The sequence below is a fragment of the Salmo salar genome, chromosome ssa24 (assembly GCF_905237065.1).
Source record: "Salmo salar chromosome ssa24, Ssal_v3.1, whole genome shotgun sequence".
Lineage (NCBI taxonomy): Eukaryota > Metazoa > Chordata > Actinopteri > Salmoniformes > Salmonidae > Salmo > Salmo salar.
In genome coordinates this window covers 15,017,877-15,037,827 of record NC_059465.1, presented here as the reverse complement: position 1 = coordinate 15,037,827, position 19,951 = coordinate 15,017,877, and the positions used below count along the sequence as shown (strand labels likewise).

The window sequence follows — 19,951 nt, the reverse complement described above, 5'->3', positions numbered from 1 at the left end:
TGCTGGGAAGTTGTGGTTATGAATAGGATGTAAGGTTGTAATAATGTTGCTGTGAAGTTGTGGTTATGAATATGATGAAAGGTCATAATAACGTTGCTGTGAAGTTGTGGTTATGAATATGATGTAAGGTTGTAATGTTGCTGTGAAGTTGTGGTTATGAATATGATGTAAGGTTGTAATAATGTTGCTGTGAAGTTGTGGTTATGATGTAAGGTCGTAATAATGTTGCTGTGATGTTGTGGTTGTGACTATGATGTAAGGTCGTAATAACGTTGCTGTGATGTTGTGGTTGTGTTGTCCAGATGACTATGATGAGGAGCAGACTGGAGGAGGACAAAATGTTTTATATGATGAGAGACAGGGAACCATCTACAGCTACACCTACTTCCACTTTGTCTTCTTCCTGGGTTCACTCTACGTCATGATGACTGTCACAAACTGGTTCCAGTAAGTAGCAGAGTTACTGGGGAAACTCTTACTACAAGTAGAGTTACTGGAGAAACTCTTACTACAAGTAGAGTTACTGAGTTACTGGGGAAACTCTTACTACAAGTAGAGATACTGTGGAAACTCTTACTGCTAGTATAGTTACTGGGGAAACTCTTACTACCAGTATAGTTACTGGGGAAACTCTTACTGCTAGTATAGTTACTGGGGAAACTCTTACTACCAGTATAGTTACTGGGGAAACTCTTACTGCTAGTATAGTTACTGGGGAAACTCTTACTACCAGTATAGTTACTGGGGAAACTCTTAATACAAGTAGAGTTACTGGGGAAACTCTTACTGCTAGTATAGTTACTGGGGAAACTCTTACTACCAGTATAGTTACTGGGGAAACTCTTAACACAAGTAGAGTTACTGGGGAAACTCTTACTACCAGTATAGTTACTGGGGAAACTCTTACTACCAGTATAGTTACTGGGGAAACTCTTAATACAAGTAGAGTTACTGGGGAAACTCTTACTACCAGTAGAGTTACTGGGGAAACTCTTACTACTAGTATAGTTACTGGGGATACTCTTACTGCTAGTATAGTTACTGGGGAAACTCTTACTACAAGTAGAGTTACTGGGGAAACTCTTACTACTAGTATAGTTACTGGGGATACTCTTACTACTAGTATAGTTACTGGGGATACTCTTACTGCTAGTATAGTTACTGGGGAAACTCTTACTACAAGTAGAGTTATTGGGGAAACTCTTACTACTAGTATAGTTACTGGGGAAACTCTTACTACAAGTAGAGTTACTGGGGAAACTCTTACTACAAGTATAGTTACTGGGGATACTCTTACTACAAGTAGAGATACTGTGGAAACTCTTACTGCTAGTATAGTTACTGGGGAAACTCTTACTACCAGTATAGTTACTGGGGAAACTCTTACTACCAGTATAGTTACTGGGGAAACTCTTACTGCTAGTATAGTTACTGGGGAAACTCTTACTGCTAGTATAGTTACTGGGGAAACTCTTACTACCAGTATAGTTACTGGGGAAACTCTTAATACAAGTAGAGTTACTGGGGAAACTCTTACTGCTAGTATAGTTACTGGGGAAACTCTTACTACCAGTATAGTTACTGGGGAAACTCTTAACACAAGTAGAGTTACTGGGGAAACTCTTACTACCAGTATAGTTACTGGGGAAACTCTTAATACAAGTAGAGTTAATGTGGAAACTCTTACTGCTAGTATAGTTACTGGGGAAACTCTTACTACCAGTATAGTTACTGAAGAAACTCTTACTACAAGTAGAGTTACTGTGGAAACTCTTACTGCTAGTATAGTTACTGGGGAAACTCTTACTTCTAGTATAGTTACTGGGGAAACTCTTACTACCAGTATAGTTACTGGGGAAACTCTTACTACTAGTATAGTTACTGTGGAAACTCTTACTACTAGTATAGTTACTGGGGAAACTCTTACTGCTAGTATAGTTACTGGGGATACTCTTACTGCTAGTATAGTTACTGGGGAAACTCTTACTACAAGTAGAGTTACTGGGGATACTCTTACTGCTAGTATAGTTACTGGGGAAACTCTTACTGCTAGTATGGTTACTGGGGAAACTCTTACTACTAGTATAGTTACTGGGGATACTCTTACTTCTAGTATAGTTACTGGGGAAACTCTTACTACAAGTAGAGTTACTGGGGAAACTCTTACTACAAGTAGAGTTACTGGGGAAACTCTTACTACAAGTAGAGTTACTGGGGAAACTCTTACTACCAGTATAGTTACTGGGGAAACTCTTACTACAAGTACAGTTGCTGGGGAAACTCTTACTACCAGTATAGTTACTGGGGAAACTCTTACTACCAGTATAGTTACTGGGGAAACTCTTACTACAAGTAGAGTTACTGGGGATACTCTTACTGCTAGTATTGTTACTGGGGATACTCTTACTACTAGTATAGTTACTGGGGAAACTCTTACTGCTAGTATAGTTACTGGGGATACTCTTACTACAAGTATAGTTACTTGGGAAACTCTTACTACCAGTATAGTTACTGGGGAAACTCTTACTACAAGTAGAGTTACTTGGGAAACTCTTACTACCAGTATAGTTACTGGGGATACTCTTACTACTATAGTTACTGGGGATACTCTTACTACAAGTAGAGTTACTTGGGAAACTCTAATTATAGCTTCAGTTAGTAGAAGAGTTACTGGGGAACTTTAATTATAGCTTCAGTTAGTAGAGGAGTTTCTGGGGAACTTTAATTATAGCTTCAGTTAGTAGAGGAGTTACTGGGGAACTTTAATTATAGCTTCAGTTAGTAGAATAGTTACTGGGGAACTTTAATTATAGCTTCAGTTAGTAGAGGAGTTACTGGGGAACTTTAATTATAGCTTCAGTTAGTAGAATAGTTACTGGGGAACTTAAATTATAGCTTCAGTTAGTAGAATAGTTACTGGGGAACTTTAATTATAGCTTCAGTTAGTAGAATAGTTTCTGGGGAACTTAATTTATAGCTTCAGTTAGAAGAATAGTTACTGGGGAACTTAAATTATAGCTTCAGTTAGTAGAATAGTTACTGGGGAACTTAAATTATAGCTTCAGTTAGTAGAATAGTTACTGGGGAACTTAAATTATAGCTTCAGTTAGTAGAATAGTTACTGGGGAACTTAAATTATAGCTTCAGTTAGTAGAGGAGTTACTGGGGAACTTTAATTATAGCTTCAGTTAGTAGAGGAGTTACTGGGGAACTTGAATTATAGCTTCAGTTAGTAGAGGAGTTACTGGGGAACTTTAATTATAGCTTCAGTTAGTAGAGGAGTTACTGGGGAACTTTAATTATAGCTTCAGTTAGTAGAAGAGTTACTGGGGAACTTTAATTATAGCTTCAGTTAGTAGAGGAGTTACTGGGGAACTTGAATTATAGCTTCAGTTAGTAGAGGAGTTACTGGGGAACTTGAATTATAGCTTCAGTTAGTAGAGGAGTTACTGGGGAACTTTAATTATAGCTTCAGTTAGTAGAGGAGTTAGCCTACTGGGGAAACTTTAACTAAGTCCCACTTAGTGGTAGAGTTACTAGGGAAACTTTAGTGTGTCTTTAGTTATTCCGCTAATTAAAATGTTGTGTAAAGCTAAGAGTATGCTATGTTTGTTTTCCCGTAGCTATGACAACCATAAGATAGAGAAGCTGCTGGATGGCAGTTGGTCTGTGTTCTGGATCAAGATGGCGTCCTGCTGGGTCTGTCTCATCCTCTACATGTGGACCCTGCTCGCCCCCATGGTCTGCCCCAAACGCTTCGAGGCCTAACACACACACATGCAGACACCGAAACACAGCCCAACATTATTTTCAGCTTTCTACATGGGTTTTTTTGTGTTGCCTTTTGTTTTTAATGTTTTAGTGTTTTATATAGAATTTATGACCAGTGATGAGTACTTTACATGGTTAAGCTATTGTTGCCAGGAAGGCAGTTCATGTCTTTCTTTTTTACTATCATAGTGGTGCCCTGATTTTGTATGGGGCTACATTCAGATTGGACTCATAGCTTGACTCTTGGGGGTGCCTAAAACAATGGGCTGGACCAATGTTCATACAATAATGTATGTGGCCCCCCATGGTCATAGTGGTGCCCTGATTCTGTTATGGGAGTGTCCAGCGCCAATATCATTTCAACCCTGTTTACATGTTTGCTTACATGTGTGATTCCCATACTCGTCTCTGTTGTTCCGTGATGGACCCAGACATCCATATTGTTATTTTATTCCCATGAAGAGAAGTTCCATTTCTCAGGCTCATACATCAGCTTGCTTGTTATTTTTTATAATTTTTTTGACCCCTTTTTCATGGAATCCAATGGGTAGTTACAGTCTTGTCTCATCACTGTAACTCCTGTACGGACTTGGGAGAGGCGAAGGTTGAGAGCCGTGCGTCCTCCGAAACACGACCCAACCAAGCCGCACTGCTTCTTGACACAATGCCCACCGGAAGCCAGCCGCACTAATGTGTCGGAGGAAACACCGTACGCATTGCGCCCGACCCGCCACAGGAGTCGATAGTGAGCGATGGGACAAGGACATCCCTGCCGGCCAAACCCTCCCCTAACCCGGACGACACTGGGCCAATTGTGCGCCGCCCCATGGGTCTCCCGGTCGCGGCCGGCTGCGACAGAGCCTGGACTCGAACCCAGAATCTCTAGTGGCACAGGTAGCACTGCAATGCAGCGCCTTAGACCACTGCACCACTCGGGAGGCCCAGCTTGCTTTTTATTGAACCCTTTTGTAGAATACTTTTTCTATGCAATTAAACAAGCTGTTTTGATTTGATTTGCCTGTCTTTAGGTCACACAGTCATGTGAAACATGTTAATTAGGAGTAAATAGGATTGATTATATCAACGCTCCTTTTGAGCCAGAACTTTTAATGCCAGTCATTTGTCGTCTGTACACACACATTTATTGTACAGTGTTGTGTTTTCCAAATAAGCCTCTCTGACTAGCAGAGCGCCGGCTGGCAGGTAGAGGACTGTGGGACCAGAGAGTCACTACTGTTGAAGGGAGCTGCAATCATGGAGGGGAAAATCAACAGTTTGATTTAAAACGTTTGCCAAAGGTAGATCTCAGAAACAAGGGACAGACATGCTCAAGTTTTTCACCCGAGTACCTTCTCCCTCTATAACTGCTGCAATCCTCCAACTCCTCGGCCCTAGAAACTTGCTTGGTGTGCTCTCTGTTGTTTCCTGTTGCTGATGAAGGGTTACCTACAGAGCTCCTTTCGGGTGTGTGAAAATAGAAGGGGATATGGGCCATGAACCGGGACCTTAGTGTTTAGTGGTGGTTACTCAACACTGGTTGTTGATGTTATTGACTGAACAAACCCACACCAAGACTTGCCTGACAGGGAGCAAGAAACTATTCTCCAGAACTCCAAACCATTCAGCTATTATGCTTTTCTGTTTTCATACTTACAACCCTACAGTATATAACCCTTTTGATACTAATATGAAATATGTACACTTTGGTTTAATATATTGGTATTTGGTATTTGTTGAAGAAAAACAACTTGAAAATTGTGATATTTAAGATGTATGTCTTTTTTCCCTTAGATTTCAGATGAGATAAATATCAGTGGATTTTGCTGAATAGAATAATCAGATAACCCTATGAGCCAGCAGTTTGATGAGTTTGTTGATGCATATTTATGCCATAACGTTTCCACTGTGACTGAAGTGTCTTCACCTCAGCCATTGTTATGAAGGGGTTAAACCCGTCTGGAAGGGTAGGATGTGTACAGGGTTAGGGTCAATTCATTATCCATTCAGTGATGTCATGGAGGTTATTGGAATTTCAATGAAACAATTAAAAGCTCCCATTAAAAAAGTACAATAATTGTGAAATAGAATTCCACTTCCCTTTACTGAGTGATGCTGACTTGACTGGAACTCTGGTGTAAAACATGTTGACTGATCACTTCCTTTTTGCTATTAGCAGATTCTGTCCACATGTAATTTCAGACTAGTTGTGTTTTTTGTCCTGGCTCATGTGAATGAACCAGATAGACAGGACATGGTGCTCTACTGCAGCTCAGCTCTACACCATCAGGTCAACCTCATGTTAACTCATTAGGGATCCAAACCAAACCTTCTGATTGGGCTGTGTGCTGCCATACATGACATGTTGTGGTCCATTTTATGTTCTCCGTTGTTAAGATGACCACTAGGTGTGTGCACAGGAGTGTGAGTGGAATGTGAGTGTGTTTGTCTCATTTTATTTGTACAGGAGCACTTGCGTTAGCGGGTTTTGCTCTGTGAAGAAAATTGAGTGTGTGTGTGTGTGTGCTCGCACTAATTCTCTGTACACAGTTTGATTTTGTCCTAAACAAAAAAATAAAACGAACACCTTTTAATTTCGTCTTGTGTGTTTGTGTAAAGTGATCATTGATAGCCTCAGCTTGAAATACAGTGGCTCGGGGTAGATATCTCAGTGCATTCTATTCAACAACAACTAGCAATATATTCCATTTAGTAACACACCAAACAAAAGACTCAGAGAGGGTGTTTTACCAAATGCTCAGAATATTTATTCATAGATTTACTGAACAACAAATGACACATCTATTGAATGTAGCATATGATGGACATTGGTTGTTTTAATGTAAGGGCAGTCAATACAGCTCCTTCATCTATTTCCCTTGTCTTTGTTTTCCTCCAATGGCAGAAATAGGAGAAACCCTAGATACAATAACCCTCACCTCAGATAGTAGACATGTACAGGTTCACTACAACACTACAATCTACATCAGTCTTTTAGTTGAACCAATTCCACATGTACAGTACCGTATAGCGTGTGTAGACACAGCATTAACAAGTCATGTCTGGAAGTCTGTTGCCCTGATGAGTAGACGTCAGTCTTCATACCAGGCAAAAGTCTAGCAGTAATAATAATGCTTTTATAAAAGGGATGATTGCTTATGAAAAGCCCCTTTAAAAGCCTTGCTCCTCTCATAATGCCCCCACGAAATGCACAATGCCGCTTGGTCCCTTCTCCAATCTCCTCTCTCCTCTTTTTCCCTCTCATTTTTTCTGTCCTCTAACCCCCCGCTCCCAATATCTCTTCTCCGTTCCTTCTCTCCTCTTCCACGCTCGGTGTGTTTATTCAGTGTTCTGGGCACTGTACTCCTGGTAATCTTCAGGGATGGTGTCTGTAGAGGGACAAACAGAACAGAGAGGTGTTGACTTAAACATCCTGTAGCAATGACAATACTTAGACAGCTTCTGTCCTATCAGAGCGATGTGACCGGCGCTAGTCTCTGTATCTGTCTGCTAGTTGGCTGAGTGGGCTGTCACTCACCATTGCAGCGGTACTTGAGGTTGGACCAGATGATGTTTTCCTGGGAGAAACAGAAGACGCCCAGTCTCCCTCCTCGCATACTGTTGTCTATCTTCACCCCAGAGTCTGCTACCAGGTTAGGACCCTCATAGAAACGCGCCCTGAACACGACACACACACATGGTTCAGAGTGTTTGTGTGGGTGTGTGTTAGTGGGTGTGCAGTCTCCAAACCCGACCCTAGCCAACACAGTGACTGAGGTCTAGTTTCAATTATGGACTCTTGGCATAGTGGAACTACCTCACTGGCTACATCACTACTTAATCTGCTTTAATCAAATACAAAACAGTAACTAGCAAGATAGAGATCACGGAGGGTTTTTTAACGAGTGCATTTCGCAAGTGGCTACCTCATCTAAAACCACCGCAACGATTTTTTGCCTGACGCAGTTCCTGTATGACAAAAGAGTCCATAATTTAAATCAGACCCTAGTCACTGTGTTGCCTAGGGTGGAGTTTTCGAGACTAGTGTGTGTGGGTGTGTCCGTGTGGTTGTGTGTTTCTCACCTGATGTATCCAACCTGTGGTCTGTGCTGTAGATACCAGCGGTAGGACACCTTGTCCTTCCAGCCCACGTTCCTCTTGTCCTTCCACAGCAGACGTACCTGGTCATTGGTGTCTCCTGTATGCCACAGGGAGTTCCTCAGATACTCCCCTGGACCTGTCTTAGACTTCACTGCCTGGAGGAGGAGAGAGAGGTAGGAGAAGGTAAGAAAGGAAGGTCAGAAGCCTTTTGAGATTGATCACTATATTTCATTTAACCTTTATTTAAATAGGCAAGTCAGTTAAGAACAAATTCTTGTAGTGACTACAAATGTTTGTAGTGACACCTCTAACACTGAGATGCAGTGCCTTAGACCGCTGCGCCACTCAGGAGCCCATGTCGATGTCACAAAGTGCTATACAGAAACACAACCTAAAACCCCAAACAGCAAGCAATGCAGCATGGTAGCATGCACCCACGCCCACACACACCCCTATACCTTCCAGACTAATAGGGCAGCACGTAGACTAGCCATTAGAGCATTGGGCCAGTAACAGAAAGGTTGCAGGTTCAAATACCGTAGTCGACAAAGTGAAAAATCTGTCGATGTGACCTTGGCAAGGCACTTAACCCTAATTTGCTCCAGGGGCACTGTACTACTATGGCTGACCCTGTAAAACTGCACCTATCTGGTGTATGTGAGCATTTCTTTGTATTTTTACCTTGAGCTGTATGCCAGGCTCAGCCACAGCTCTGAAGGGTACAGCCTGCCAGTATGTCTGCTCTGTCTGTTTCCACATCACCACATAGAAGGAGGAGGAGTCCTGGTAGCCGAAGATGAAGCCTGCATAGTCATCATCAGTCACCGTGTTCACGTGGAACGTCCCCTCAAAGTCCACCCCACTGAACGCTGTGTAGCCTACACACAGACACGCACACACATACACACAGGCTTATTACATCAAATCAAACTTTATCTGTCACATGCGCAAAATAGTACAAGTGTAGACCATGAAATGCTTACTTACCAGCCCTTATTAACCAGAAATGCAGTTCAAGAAGAGTTAAGAAAATATTTACCAAATAAACTAAAGTAAAAAATTCTAAAAAGTAACACAATAAAATAACAATAATAAGGCTATATAAAGGGGGTACCGGTACCGAGTCAATATGCGGGGATACAGGTTAGTCGAGGTAATTTGTACATGTAGGTAGGGGTGAAGTGACTATGCATAGATAATAAACAGTGAGTAGCAGCAGTGTAAAAACAAAGTGGGGGGTGGCCATTTGGTTCATTGTTCAGCAGTCTTATGGCTTGGGGGTAGAAGCTGTTAAGAAGCCTTTTGGTCCTAGACTTGGCGCTCCGGTACTGCTTGCCAGTGGGTGACTGGAGTCTCGGACAATTTTATGGGCTTTCCTCTGACACCGTCTATTATATTGGTCCTGGATGGCAGGAAGCTTGGCCCCAGTGATGTACTGGGCCGTACGCACAACCCCCTGTAGCGTCTTACGCCCGAGCAGTTGCCATACCAGGCGGTGATGCAACCGGTCAGGATGCTCTGGATGGTGCAGCTGTATATCTTTTTGAGCATCTGGGGACCCAGGCCAAATCTTTTCAGTCTCCTGAGGGGGAAAAGGTGTTGTTGTGCCCTCGTCACGACTGTCTTGGTGTGTTTGGACCATGACAGATCGTTGGTGATGTGGACACAAAGGAACTTAAAACTCTCGACCCGCTCCACTACAGCCCCATCGATGTCAACGGTGACTGTTCGGCCCGCCTTTTCCTGTAGTCCACGAACAGCTCCTTTGTCACACACACACACACACTGAACAATGTGGGGCCTACACATACAGCGTGAGTGGCACAGAGAGGGTGGACATCTGCCTGTCAAATGGGAACTGAGAGTTGTCTTACCTACAGCGAGGCCAGGGTCAGAGTTCATAGTCTGGACTATCTCCATACCCTGGGGAGAGAAGGAGAGAGAGTTATGACACTACAGATGACATACTAGAGAGTACTCCACTACCTACTGTACACAGCATTAATCAAACATAATCAAATAACTCAGTCAACGATCGAATGGATTACTTCATGCTCTTATTTTTGCGTACTCTTTGACCCTACAACTGTTATTGTTACTCAATATCTGCTAGATGACTAAAATGTCAGCATGTTAAAGACGATAAGGTCACCTGGTTGAGAACCACCCAGTTGGGATCGATCTGGGCGTCACCCTCAGGGTCCAGTACTACCGTCTGATAGGCTCTGAAGTCAGTCAGGGTGACCTCAGCGTTCTCTGGACAGTTGTCTATCCTGTCAATCACCTTGTCCTGGTCAAAGTCCCCTGCACACGCATCACCCACGCCGTCATCTGGAAAACACACACACACACACACACACACACACACACACACACACACACACACACACACACACACACACACACACACACACACACACACACACACACACACACATACATGCCGGATTAGTGTACTTTCAATCAATGCATCATTGAGCCAGCTAGGTCTTTGTGACACACACACACACACACACACACACACACACACACTGAAGAACAACTAGACTAGAGAGAGCATTGCTATAATACAGCAGGAAGGAAGAGGATCAGTGTTGTGACTGACTGTCCTCATCTGTCTGGTCAGGGTTGACCACCAGTCTGCAGTTGTCTGCTTGGTCCAGGATACCGTCGTTGTCATCGTCATCGTCACACTCGTCTCCCTGTCCGTCCTTATCTGTGTCCAGCTGGGAGGAGTTGATGACTGTAGGACAGTTGTCCTTAGTGTTCTGGTGACCGTCCCCATCACTGATAGAGAGGAGAGTCAAAGTCAAACCCAGTACACTCACTATCAGTAAGTATCACTTCTAAAGGTGTGGATATGTTTCTAGAAGGATCTACCTGTCTATGTTGGTGTCACATGTGTCTCCTACAAGATCATCATCAACATCTGACTGTGGGAGAAGAAACATAAATATTATTCAACAATGTCATGAGGCTGCACTACCCTGTTACTGGCTACTGTGGGTTTTAGTCTGGGGCTGGGGTAAAGGCTTGGTATTTGGTAGGATATTTGACCTGTAGGTTGTGTTGTGGTTGTGTTGTGGATGTGTTGTGCAGTGTTGTGGTTGTGTGGTTGTTGTTCTACGGTTACCTGGTTGGGGTTGACCATGTCAGGACAGCTGTCACAGGCGTCTCCCACCCCATCGTTGTCTCGGTCCCTCTGGTCTAGGTTGGCCACACGCTGGCAGTTATCCAGAATGTTCTTCAGGCCTGACCACAAAAACACAAATACAGATAAAAACACAGACACAGTTATTTTTCTAGTCTGAGTTTTAGAGTCCTCGGGCCCCAGATGACAGTGTTTGTTCAGGGCAGAGTTGAATAGTTTCCACTGGCTCTCAGCTGCTGGCAGGGTTTATAATGGATTTTTTTCTTAGCAGAGACAGACATGACCAAGTGTTAGAGTGGAAGACATGAGCAAACGATCAAGAGGTTGGAGACCTGCCCCAGTGCACAGACAGGAAACAACACACACACACACACACACACACACACACACACACACACACACACACACACACACACACACACACACACACACACACACACACACACACACACACACACACACACACACACACACAATAAACCAGGGCACAGTTTCACTGCATCTGCCAATGGAACAAATTAGAGTTTTTTTTAAAAAGGTAATCTAGTAGCTAAAGAGCACAATTCCAAATGGGTCAATTATATTGAGAAATGGGAACTCATTTAAATCAATGTTTTTACTAGTGTTTTGAACTTGATGAGGCGGAACCCTAACCCAGCTCCTGTTTTCCTGTAAACAGATGAGCTAATAGGTAGCAGACTTTGATGGAAGACAGACTGAAACAGACTGAGAGGATGTGGATGGATTCAACAGATATGGCTCTGCTCTGTTGAAGACAATGATCATGTCTAGAACCGCTGGAGACAGGAGACATGTAGTTTTCAACCAGACAGCTAGACTGACCTCAGACTAATTGTGGTTTTGGGGAAAAACGTCATGGATAAAGACGTCTCAGTGTGAAAAAGTACTGCTACCTTAAAATAAATCACTAGCTGTGGTAGAATTTCCTTCTGTCTCCAACTCTCTAACGACCAAAGCCTGAGGAAGGCACGTCAAAGCACACACACACCGTCTCCATCCATGTCATCGTCACAGTCATCGCCTAGCCCGTCCTTGTCCGTGTCTCGTTGATCAGGGTTCTCCGTCGTCAAGCAGTTGTCACACGCGTCGCCATGGAGATCCGTATCGCTGTTCTTCTGGTTCACGTTAGGATGCAGCCAACAGTTATCCTGAGTTACACAGAGACAGAGTTACTGCACGTGTTAAAGGTGTGTCCTACTTGATTGTGAATGTACTATACCCGAAAAGCGTGTGTAACAGTTGTGTACTGTACCTCTATGTTAACGATGCCGTCACTATCAGCGTCATCATCACAGGCGTCCCCGAGCCCGTCCCTGTCTGCGTCCTCTTGGCCAGAGTTAGGAACAAACATACAGTTGTCCTGGAAACAAACATGGAGGCTGCCTTACTAAGGGGGAGAGGGAGAAAGGGAGGGAGAGGTAGAAGGAGAGGGAGAGGTAAAGAAGTAGAAGGAGCTGGATTTTACCTTCTTACAGTTGTTGTCCCTGCACCTCAGCTTTTCGTCAGGGTAAGCATCGATGTCTGTGTCCTTCCCACACACATAGCCATTACCTGCCCACCCTATGTCACACTGATGGACGAAAGAGGAAAGGTTTTGGATTTGATTTTGGATTGACTGCGCATTAGTGTCACGTGTGTGTGTGTGTTCTCACCTGGCAGCTAACACTCCCGTCTCTCTCCACTACACACTGTGCATTGCTGTCACAGGGGTTGGGCTGGCCGTTCCCACAGAGCCTCTCCCCACTGCAGCCGCTCACCTGGTCCCCAGAGAAGCCACTCTTACACTCCCCACAGCGGAATGAACCCTGGGAGAGACAACAAATACAGGCCCAGGCTTCATGTCAGGCCTACTATCAATAGGCTTGAATGGTAATATTCAAGCTGCTGTGACTCTTACCCTGGTGTTGTGGCAGTGAGAGTTGGCGGTGCAGCCTCCATTGTCAGGAGGACCCTGGCATTCATCTATGTCATCACACACCTACAGACACACATGGAGAGGAATACCCACACGGTAACCAGTGGTGTAGTGGTGCTTGGAGAAGTGGGTAAAAATTCCCAAAGGGCCCACCCGATGAAGGAAAGGCGCCCTGTGTAAGAAATTCTGTGACAAACAGTGACATATACTCTGAATGACCTAAAATGATAAATCCCATATTGGTCTTTCACAGTCAGGCCAACCCAAGCTGTACTGTTCATATTTGTCTTTCACAGTCAGGCCAACCCAAGCTGTACTGTGCAAGTAGGCTGATAAATGAGTCTGTCAACTTAGTCAGAAATGTACAGGTTTTTGATTTTCCCTTTTTTTGGGGGGGGGGTTCGCTCTCAAAGTCTATTACATTTTTTGGGGGGGGAAATCAACAACATTTGATGTTCTAAGTCCACAACAATGTTTAAACCACATCAGGAGACCACTTTTGAGGTCTGGGAAAAATCTAAGACATTTACATTTTTTGAGTGTGTAGCACTGTTGTTTGGTTAGCAGTGTTTCTGTAGAGCACAAGTTGGCAAAACAAATGGCCACTGGATTGATGCAAATAGTCATGATATCATTCTGCCAGGTAGGCATGGGCTACATTGTAGCTAGTTAACATTTAATTGAGAAGGTTTTTGAGAAAGCCTTTCCAGCCACCAGAAGACAGTTAGAGCAATCATTAGCATCGCTATATATGTTTTACTTCATATTATTAGGCTTGTCTTGTGTCTTTCTTTCATTGTCTTGCAGGCAAAGGCATTATTGTAGTCATATTAGCAACCCATGATAGTTGTTGCATCTTTAGATCTCACCTCTTTCTTAATTACTAATGGATATTTCAATCTCTGCCCATGAAACCGCTCGCATGTGTGATGCGCAATATAGAACGTTTTTTACCCGCAAATTGCATTTTGGGACACTTACGCGTAGCCATCTGCCCATTTCTGTACTTAAAATGAAAAGAAATAATAGTTTATCAACATTTTAAGCTAAGCATTCTTATCTGTTTCATCCGCCTTATTAATTGATACATGCTATACCTCCACCACACTACTTTGATACTCATTGTGGGTATTAAGAAGTGAATATATGCAATGCCCACAAAAAAGTGGATATATGGTGTATACCTGCGTATGCCCTCCACTACACCACTGACTGTAACGAGGCAGCAGGCAGCCTAGTGGGGCGGCAGGTAGCCTAGTGGTTAGAGCGTTGGACTTGTAACCGAGGTGACAAGGTAAAAGTCTGACGTTCTGCCCCTGAACAAGGCAGTTAACCCACTGTTCCTAGGCTGTCATTGAAAATAAGAATTTGTTCTTAACTGACTTGACTAGTTAAATAAAGGAAAAATATATAAAAATAACAGCAGCTCTCTTTAGTATAACACACTCTAACCATGTGCCTATTACTGTTTATAAGCAATTTGCACGAGTGGTACCTGTTTGTGTGACTGTGTGGTACCTGTTTGTGTGACTGTGTGGTACCAGTCTGTGTGACTGTGTGGTACCAGTCTGTGTGACTGTGTGGTACCAGTCTGTGTGACTGTGTGGTACCTGTTTGTGTGACTGTGTGGTACCAGTCTGTGTGACTGTGTGGTACCTGTTTGTGTGACTGTGTGGTACCAGTCTGTGTGACTGTGTGGTACCTGTTTGTGTGACTGTGTGGTACCTGTTTGTGTGACTGTGTGGTACCTGTTTGTGTGACTGTGTGGTACCTGTTTGTGTGACTGTGTGGTACGTGTTTGTGTGACTGTGTGGTACCTGTTTGTGTGACTGTGTGGTACCTGTTTGAGTGACTATACGTTACCTGTTTGTCTGATTTTGTGTTACCTATTTGAGTGACTATACGTTACCTGTTTGTGTGACTGTGCGTAGGACACTCCCACTCCGTTGATCTCAAGACCAGTGTATCCCAGAGGACATCTCTCACAGCGGAACCCAGGAGCTGTGTTCACACACCTCACACCGGGGAAGCAGGGGTTAAACTGGCACTGCAACACACGCACGCACACACACGTGTTAGCGTTCACACCATTCACTGGGGAGGTAGGGGTTAAAGGTTAAACTGACCCGGTAACACACACACCCCCCCTACCTCGTTCACGTCATCACAGTGAACTCCGTCTCCAGTGTATCCGTCGGGGCAGGGGGCGCAGGTGAAGCCTCCTCCCTCGGCCGGGATACACATGTCCTGATTGAAACACATACCTGGACTACACTGGGACGGGCCTGACCGTGCACTTGTACCTGGGCCTGACGCCATGTTGCCACCCAGACCTACAGACAGAGACACACGCATGTATAATATAACATCACACATAACCTGAGTATCCTCAATCAGTATCAGTCTCAATAGTATCTTAATGATCCGGCTTCAGTTGACAGCTAAAATAAGAGCATGCACATAAGGAAGTTATTCATTATCATCAGAAAGCATTAGTCCTAAGCAGTAACAGTAGCACTGTATTAGTAGTAATAGGTCTAAGAGAACAGCTTACCACATGCCAGACACTCTGAGATGGTGTTTCTGAGGAATGTGGTCTCCTTAATCTTTTACGGGGGAAAGAAAATACCAGTTTACTGTATATACAGAGAAAAAGACAAATGGCGGTGCCTTAAAAGGTGAGGGTTCCACAGCATGTCTACTGTAAGGCAGGTGATGTACCTGCTGGAGGAGCAGGCCCTTCATCTCTGACATCATCTTGTGGAGCTCTAACATCTGAGATGGATCCTGTCCTGCCTGGAGGCCTGTGGGAAATGTAGTCTTTAGCTACAGTTTAGCTAAAGTGTATTTCTATGTTCCATCATACAGACTACATGACTTGATGGTTTATGATAACTTATGTCAAAATGCGGCCTAAAGTGGGTCAAATGTACAGTATGGCAGAGACCCACAATGTGACGTCATGTTTCAGGCAGCTTATGTCACGTTCTGACCATAGAAGCTTTTATTGTCTATGGTAGAGTAGGTCAGGGCGTGTCTAGTTTAGATTTTCTATGTTGTCATGTTCTTGTTTCTGTATTTCTATGTTGTTGTTTTTTGGGATGATCTCCAATTAGAGGCAGCTGGTCATCGTTGTCTCTAATTGGAGAGTAAGTGAGTAAGTGTATGTTGAACCTCTTCGTCACGGTTTGTTGTTTTGTTTCTGAGTTTATTTGTATGTCTTGCATAGTTTCACAGTTTAAATAAAATGTGGAACGGTACACACGCTGCGCTTTGGTCCCATTCTTCAGACAGCCGTGACAGCTTATAACAGGCCTGTGTTCTTACCCAGTAGCTGAATAGTACCCAGAGACTCGCTCTGCTGTATGCTGCAGTCCTGGAGCGTAGCGACGTTATCTAACGTGTCCTCTATCACCAGTTTCAGGTCCGTCAACTCATCCTGACAGAGACAGGTGGACAAGTGGTTGGTGAGTGACAACACAAAAAAAAATCATACTCTTCTGTATCTATGCTAGTCTTGTGTCTCACTTGCCCGGTGGGCTGCAGGGTCCTAAGCGCCACTTTGTTGTGTCCAGGTGTCAGCATCCCGAAGGCAGCAGGCAGCTCGTCCACAGTGTGAGCCAGTCTACAGTCTACGTAGACCGCCATACGACCTGGTCCTCTCTGCAGACCGCTGGCATGGATCATCACATGATGCTCTTTGCCGTCCGCCAGAGAGGGGTGGCTAAAACTGGTGGTGCCGGCTCTACCATCAGTCTTCTGGTAGCGGATCGTCACTGAGGGAAAGGTCAGTTAGTTGCGTAGGAATGATAACCGAAGAGGAAGGGAGAGAAGGAGGAAGATTTGATTTAGATGTATGATCACATTTGTAAAATGAGACAGACAGCAAGGCAGTGTTTACCCTTGTTGAGTTTGGCCTGCAGGGTGAATTCCAGGTACTTGCTGTTGTCCCTGGGGTTGATGATGCTGTAGAGATGAGAGGGGGACTTGCTGTGGAGCCTGAAGGAGGAGAGGAGGAAGGCCTCATCCAGACCTTTATTCTTCAGCCCTCCCTGCGTCAGGTCAGGCAGGCAGTCTGGAGACACCAGCAGGTCGTACACTAACACAGGACACACACAAACAACACAGAGACAACGTTTATTCAGAAGTCATGTGTTTGTGCCTGTGTGCGTGCATGTGCGACTGTTATTAGTGAGTTTGTTAAGTGTGTAACTTCATGCTTGTGGCAATTACTAATGAGCTGTAGAGCTGCACGTGCTGAGTGTCAGGGCTTTATGAAGTGGTAGATTGTGTGTGTGTGGTGTCACTGTTTTATGGCGTGGCAGATTGACCAAAGGGCCAGCAGTAAACTCTTTCCACTGGAACAAATCCACTGCTTCTACAGCCATGACCCAAATTCTGGAATAATACTAAGAGATGTGTGTTTGTATGGAAAAATGGATGCGTATGGATTCCAGAGAAATGAAGTTATTGCACAAACACTTTCCTAAAGCCAATCAGTCATTCTATTTGGGTCACCCTATTGATATGTGGCCGTTTTTATTTCACCTTGATTTAACCAGGTAGGCCAGTTGAGAACAAGTTCTCGTTTACAACTGCGACCTGGCCAAGATAAAGCAAAGCAATGCGACACAAACAGCACAGAGTTACACATGCAATAAACAAAGGTACAGTCAATAACACAATAGAAAAGTCTATATGCAGTGTGTGCAAATTAAGTAAGATAAGGGAGGTAAGGCCACAGTGGCGAAATAATTACAATTTAGCAATTAAACACTGGAGTGATAGATGTGCAGAAGATGAATGTGCAAGTAGAGATACTGGGGTGCAAAGGAGCAAAAAAGAAATAACAATATGGGGATGAGGTAGTTGGGTGGGCTATTTACAGATCATTTTAACTGAGCCGCTGCTAAGTATATCATTATAATTCATCAGAAAATCACTGCAAAATGCATGATTTAATGAGTAATGGAGAAATGACAGATTCAGAGAAGCAAAGTTAGAGATTCAGATTTAGTGTAGATTGGGTAGATTTAGAAGTTACAGATTGCATAGATTAAGAAATTACAGACTCAGTAGATTAAGAAGGTACAGATTGAGTATATTGATAAGGTATTACAACGAATAAAGGTTACTGGTGTACTACTTTAGGAGCATTTTGATAGGTCAGAGGGGTATTAATAGGTGATAGGTTGAGGAACTCACCAATGCCTTGTGCTGTGACAGTCGTGGCCAGTTGTAGCATCAGCAGAGAGAGGACCACTTTTCTGATCCACACCCCCATCCTCACACTTCCTAGTCTTCAGCCTTCAGCACAAACCAGTCCTGAGAGCCCAGGCTGGGTCACCGTCACGACTACTACACAGTACACCTGGTCCTACAGACAGGGATCAATACAGCAGCTATCTATTTAGAATACCCCTGGTGCTGACTGATGGATAAACAGACTGACAAACTGACAGACAGATGTTATAAGCAGAGTCCCAGTAGCAGTGGGGAGATTCTCCTGTGGCTACAGACTGGCTTTTTTAAAGGGGCCAGACTTTAAAGTAGAGGGGTGTGTTCCTGCATTCCTGTAGCTGCAGAGGAGTTTTGAAAAGGGAGGGTAACGTCTCAGTGTTCCTGTAGTGACTGTGTTTTTAAAGAGGTGGTGTGTGTGTGTTTGGTCCAGGAGGGAGATGTCCAGACCTTGAACCTTGAGACAGTTTTTAACTCTGGAGGAGTTTCAAGTTGAGAGTCTGGTCCTCATCTCTGTCTCTGGGCTGCTTTTGGGAACCGCAAGATTTTTCTACATCTTAGAGGCTTCAGAAAAACAGACCATTCCCAGATGCATTTATCACGTTCTATGTGTCGCTCTGTCTGTCTGTCTTTCTATTTTCTCATTTTATTTTACCTTTCTTTGACCAGGAAGTCTTTTAAGAGAGAGAAATTAAATCTATCAGATAATCACACCATTTCCTATAGTTGAAGTGTCCAAGTGTCCGAAGTTCAGTTCACCCAAATACCAGTTCTGGCTGTGGGCACTGGCCCACCCTATTCCCATCAGGTGCTGGACGGACGCCATATTGGAGCCTTTGCCTATGACACAAAGGGAAAAATACAAATAAAACCAGCTGGAAGGAATAAGAGTTCCTGAAAATTACACAATGCATGACCATGTCATAAATACTTCACATTCTTCCTCCTGGACATAGCGCTTCTACATAAAATGATTTATGATATTTACTATCTTGTAAAGATATAGGGCCCAGGAGACCTATATACTGTAGTAGAAAACCACCTTTAAAATAATTACTATTTGAAGACTTGGAGAGTCAATTGCCTTATGCATGGACATGTAGAGTTAGACCAGTCAAGTCTGACTGCCATAATTGTTCCGCTATGTAACTTCCTAGTAATGGAGTCTCTCCCTTCCCCCCCTCATAATCATAGGTTTTATGGTCATAGAGCTGCAGTTTTATGAATACAGGCCCTGCAGGTTGCAATGTAACAGAAGGACATTCATTGAAGAACACACATCTGTAAAGTGGGTGTGGAAGAGGTGAAAAAACGATTGTTATCTAACAACAATAACAAGCCACCTGGGTCTGACAACTTTGATAGAACATTACTGAGGATTATAGCAGACTATATTGCCACTCCTATTTTTTTTATCTCTTCAATCTAAGCCTACAGGAAAGTGTGTCCCCCTGGACGGAAGCAAAAGTCATTTTGACCCTGCTGGTCATCTATGAATGTTTGAACATCTTGAAGAACAAACAGGCCTTAATGACCATGTACTGTTATAATCTCCACCCGGCACAGCCAGAAGAGGACTGGCCACACCTCAGAGCCCGGTTCCTCTCTAGGTTTCTTCCTAGGTTCCTGCCTTTCTAGGGAGTTTTTCCTAGCCACCGTGCTTCTAAATTTGCATTGATTGCTGTTTGGGGTTTTAGGCTGGGTATCTGTACAGCGCTTTGTGACATCTGCTGATGTAAAAAAGGCTTTATAAATAC

At 43.7% G+C, this 19,951-nt stretch overlaps 2 protein-coding genes across 2 annotated transcripts in view; one reads left to right on the top strand and one right to left on the bottom strand.

The window, feature by feature from the left end:
- The window catches only part of serinc5 (serine incorporator 5), a 57,156-nt gene extending 50,794 nt beyond the window's left edge, over positions 1 to 6,362 (top strand). Inside the window, exons 11-12 of the mRNA XM_014170760.2 lie at positions 303 to 447; positions 3,624 to 6,362. Coding sequence (XP_014026235.1) covers positions 303 to 447; positions 3,624 to 3,768 — 290 coding nt within the window. The 3' untranslated portion in view covers positions 3,769 to 6,362. The remainder of the gene's footprint in view (positions 1 to 302; positions 448 to 3,623) is intronic.
- Positions 6,363 to 6,513: 151 nt separating this feature from the next.
- thbs4a (thrombospondin 4a) lies at positions 6,514 to 18,743 on the bottom strand. Its single transcript, XM_014170761.2, has 22 exons — positions 18,162 to 18,743; positions 16,858 to 17,055; positions 16,485 to 16,732; positions 16,284 to 16,395; positions 15,678 to 15,760; positions 15,511 to 15,562; positions 15,108 to 15,289; positions 14,866 to 15,003; positions 12,939 to 13,019; positions 12,694 to 12,846; positions 12,507 to 12,611; positions 12,294 to 12,401; positions 12,030 to 12,189; positions 11,003 to 11,121; positions 10,750 to 10,802; positions 10,475 to 10,656; positions 10,022 to 10,200; positions 9,744 to 9,792; positions 8,551 to 8,747; positions 7,852 to 8,024; positions 7,307 to 7,446; positions 6,514 to 7,157 (listed from the first exon to the last, which is right to left on the bottom strand). The coding sequence occupies exons 1-22, from the start codon at positions 18,238 to 18,240 to the stop codon at positions 7,108 to 7,110; spliced, it is 2,841 nt and encodes a 946-aa protein (XP_014026236.1). The 5' UTR covers positions 18,241 to 18,743; the 3' UTR covers positions 6,514 to 7,107.
- Positions 18,744 to 19,951: the final 1,208 nt, after the last annotated feature.

Bases quoted from the DNA above. Each gene is read 5' to 3' on its own strand.
- thbs4a (XM_014170761.2), bottom strand. From the start codon at position 18,240: ATGGGGGTGTGGATCAGAAAAGTGGTCCTCTCTCTGCTGATGCTACAA. The intron at 9,793-10,021 runs GTGACCTTATCG...TTCTCTCCCCAG, and splicing joins ACTGGGTGGTTCTCAACCAG to GGTATGGAGATAGTCCAGAC. The intron at 8,025-8,550 runs GTAAAAATACAA...CTCCTCCTCCAG, and splicing joins AGCCTGGCATACAGCTCAAG to GCAGTGAAGTCTAAGACAGG.